We start from the raw sequence: 2,473 nt of genomic DNA, 5'->3' as shown, positions 1-2,473 counted from the left end.
GGGTTTCCCGTGGCGGCAACTCGGGAGTCTTGTGGAAGGAAGGAGGCCTAGATCCGTCCCCCTGTGCCAGGGGCCTAGAGATGTGGGAAGGCCTGCTCGGGGCAAATATAAAAACCGCTGAAGGGGGCAGAATCCCAGTAATCTTAGCCACCCGGCCCCCACCCCTCCCTGGTCAGGCATTAAGTGTCCCTCACCGGAGAGGCGGGGCCCCTCCTTGAGCTCCCTCCTCCAGGTCCCGTGCTCCCCGCTGGGGCCTGAGTTTCCCTTACATGGTTGGGGGCTTGAGCCTTCGGCCCCCCTCCTCCCTTCTACCCTCACTCCTTCCCCTTCAAGAGGCCTCAAGGGCACTGAGAGGTCAAGATTTAAAGCTGACCAAGCTTGGGGGTGGCTGGAAGGAGAGGGAAGCCAGGCTTCGGGAGGGGGGTGGAGACGGGGCCATTGGCAGGGACTAGGTTCCACCTGTTGCTTGCAAGTGCTGGGTGAGAGGAGGGGGAGCAGGGGGTCCGCCTGGAGCGTCAGGGACAGGACTGGCTGTTCCTGCTGAGACTCTGGCAGGGAGGGGAGCTGTGGCCACAGTGCCCTGGGGTGACCTCCTGAGGAGTCTGGGAAGGAGAGGCAAAGATTCTACCATCCTGGCTACCTCCCGGACCCCAGAATCAGAGGCCCCCACCCTCAACATACACATCCTCTCTGCCTTGAGCTCAAGGCTTTCCCTCCCTGCACCGCTCATTCCCATCACTCACCAGCCACCTCCACAATGTCCCCGGGGACAATGTCCCGAGCCTTGATTCTCTGCACTGACTTGCGGTCAGCCCGGTAGACTTTCCCCATCTCGGGTTCATATTCTTTCAGAGCCTCAATGGCATTCTCTGCATTACGCTCCTGGAGGGACAGGGGAGAGGAGAGGAGAGGAGGGTCATCAGAGGGAGGAAGGTCGTGGAAGGGAAGGGGACTGGCCGGGGAGGATTAGGGGCAGGGGCCAGAGTCCTCGGGGAAACAGGGACGGGACAGAGGAAGAGGCAGGTTACGCAGTCCTGACTCCTAGAATAGGGGAGTAGACACACGTGAAGGTAGGTGTGTGTGTGTGTGTGCTGAGGAAACTGTCACTTATGGCTGAAAACACGTAAGGAGATTCAGAGGAGAGAAGAAAAGGGAACCAAGGAAACTCAGAAGCAAGGGACAGGAAAAGTAGAGGGTGGTAAGGTAAGAAGGAAAATCAAACCGCATTTATTGACCTGTGACTACATGCCAGGCACGGGGCTGGCCACTTCACACTCATCCTGGTACATGTCACCGCAGCTCTGAGGGACAGGATTATTAACCCCATTTTATGGATGAGGAAACTGAGGCCGAGAGAGGTGAAGGAACTTGCCTGAGTTATCCAGCCAGCAAGTGACAGTGGGAGCACCAGTCTCCCCCCTCTTTCCCACACCCCATCCCCTCTCCAAACCTGGCATTAGGAACAGAGAACGAGGCAAGCCCAAAGGAAGTGACGGAGGGGGAGGAGACTGGGAGGGAGGCTGGCTTCATGTTTAGTGTCAGGATGTGAAGGACCGAGGCGGGGTCACAGCTAACCTGCCAAACCCCCACGATGGCATTGGCAATGAGGATCAGGAGGATGACAAAGGGTTCAACGAAGGCAGTGATGGTCTCTTCGCCTTCCTCGAACCAGGCCAGCACCTGGGAGCAGGGGGAGGAAGAACAGGTAACAGAGCCCCTCAAACCCATACAGAAAGGCAAGGAGGCTGTGAAAGTGTGCAGGAGGCAACAGGGCCGGGCACTGCGCCGATACCACAGCCCCGCATCTGTCTGAGGTCCTACGCACTCCAAAGTGCAGACTCACAGGGCCACTGCCACTGCGGTTACGCGGCAGGAGCCGGCAGGTGTAGACGTGTACAACTCGGGGCTTAACTGGGAATGCTTTCGGAGTCCCTGGCCAAGCTGTTGGCCTGTAAACAAAGCTCGAGGGAGAGGGACACCCAGACCAGCGACACCCCCACAACCACATCCATCCCACGGGAGCCACAACTCCACAGGGAAAAAAAACCCCTGTGGTCCTCGCAGACGCCGCGCTCCCCCCCTCCAGTCCTCCCCACCAGCCCAAGGCGGGGAAGCTCCAATTTCATGAGGGAGCAGGAGGGGGGATAGTATTACGGGGCCTCCTGTACACACCCCAGCCCAGCTGTTGCCAGCGCCAGGCAACAGCTACAGGCAAATGTCAAGGAGCAAATCTGAGAAGGGAGAAGGGAAGCCCTGCCAGCTAGCACTCAGGGGCCCACAGGGCCTCCGTGACGGGAGACCAGGGGACAGGGAGACATCTCGGCCCCCAGTCTTGTCTTCCAGGAGTGTTAAGATGTTAAGGAAGAAACTCCAAAAGGCAGATGGGCCGCTGGGGTGGTGGGTGTCGAGGGAGGCTCCTGGGCCAGACAGGTGGCAGCCCTGCCGCTAGGAGGGGCCCGTGGAGGGGGCAGAA

The 2,473-nt window shown here is 59.3% G+C and overlaps 1 protein-coding gene across 1 annotated transcript in view; it reads right to left on the bottom strand.

Annotated features, from left to right (window-relative positions):
• ATP2A1 (ATPase sarcoplasmic/endoplasmic reticulum Ca2+ transporting 1) overlaps positions 1 to 2,473 on the bottom strand; it is a 14,639-nt gene that overhangs the window by 11,003 nt on the left and 1,163 nt on the right. The window contains exons 4-5 of the mRNA XM_077760551.1: positions 1,576 to 1,680; positions 744 to 882 (exon numbers count right to left, since the gene is read on the bottom strand). Of these exons, the coding sequence (XP_077616677.1) occupies positions 744 to 882; positions 1,576 to 1,680 (244 nt within the window). The remainder of the gene's footprint in view (positions 1 to 743; positions 883 to 1,575; positions 1,681 to 2,473) is intronic.

This window comes from Crocuta crocuta, unplaced genomic scaffold, assembly GCF_008692635.1.
Source record: "Crocuta crocuta isolate KB4526 unplaced genomic scaffold, BGI_CrCroc_1.0 scaffold73, whole genome shotgun sequence".
Classification (NCBI taxonomy): domain Eukaryota; kingdom Metazoa; phylum Chordata; class Mammalia; order Carnivora; family Hyaenidae; genus Crocuta; species Crocuta crocuta.
The sequence above is the reverse complement of the archived record's forward strand: the minus strand, read 5'-3'. Positions and strand labels throughout refer to the sequence as shown.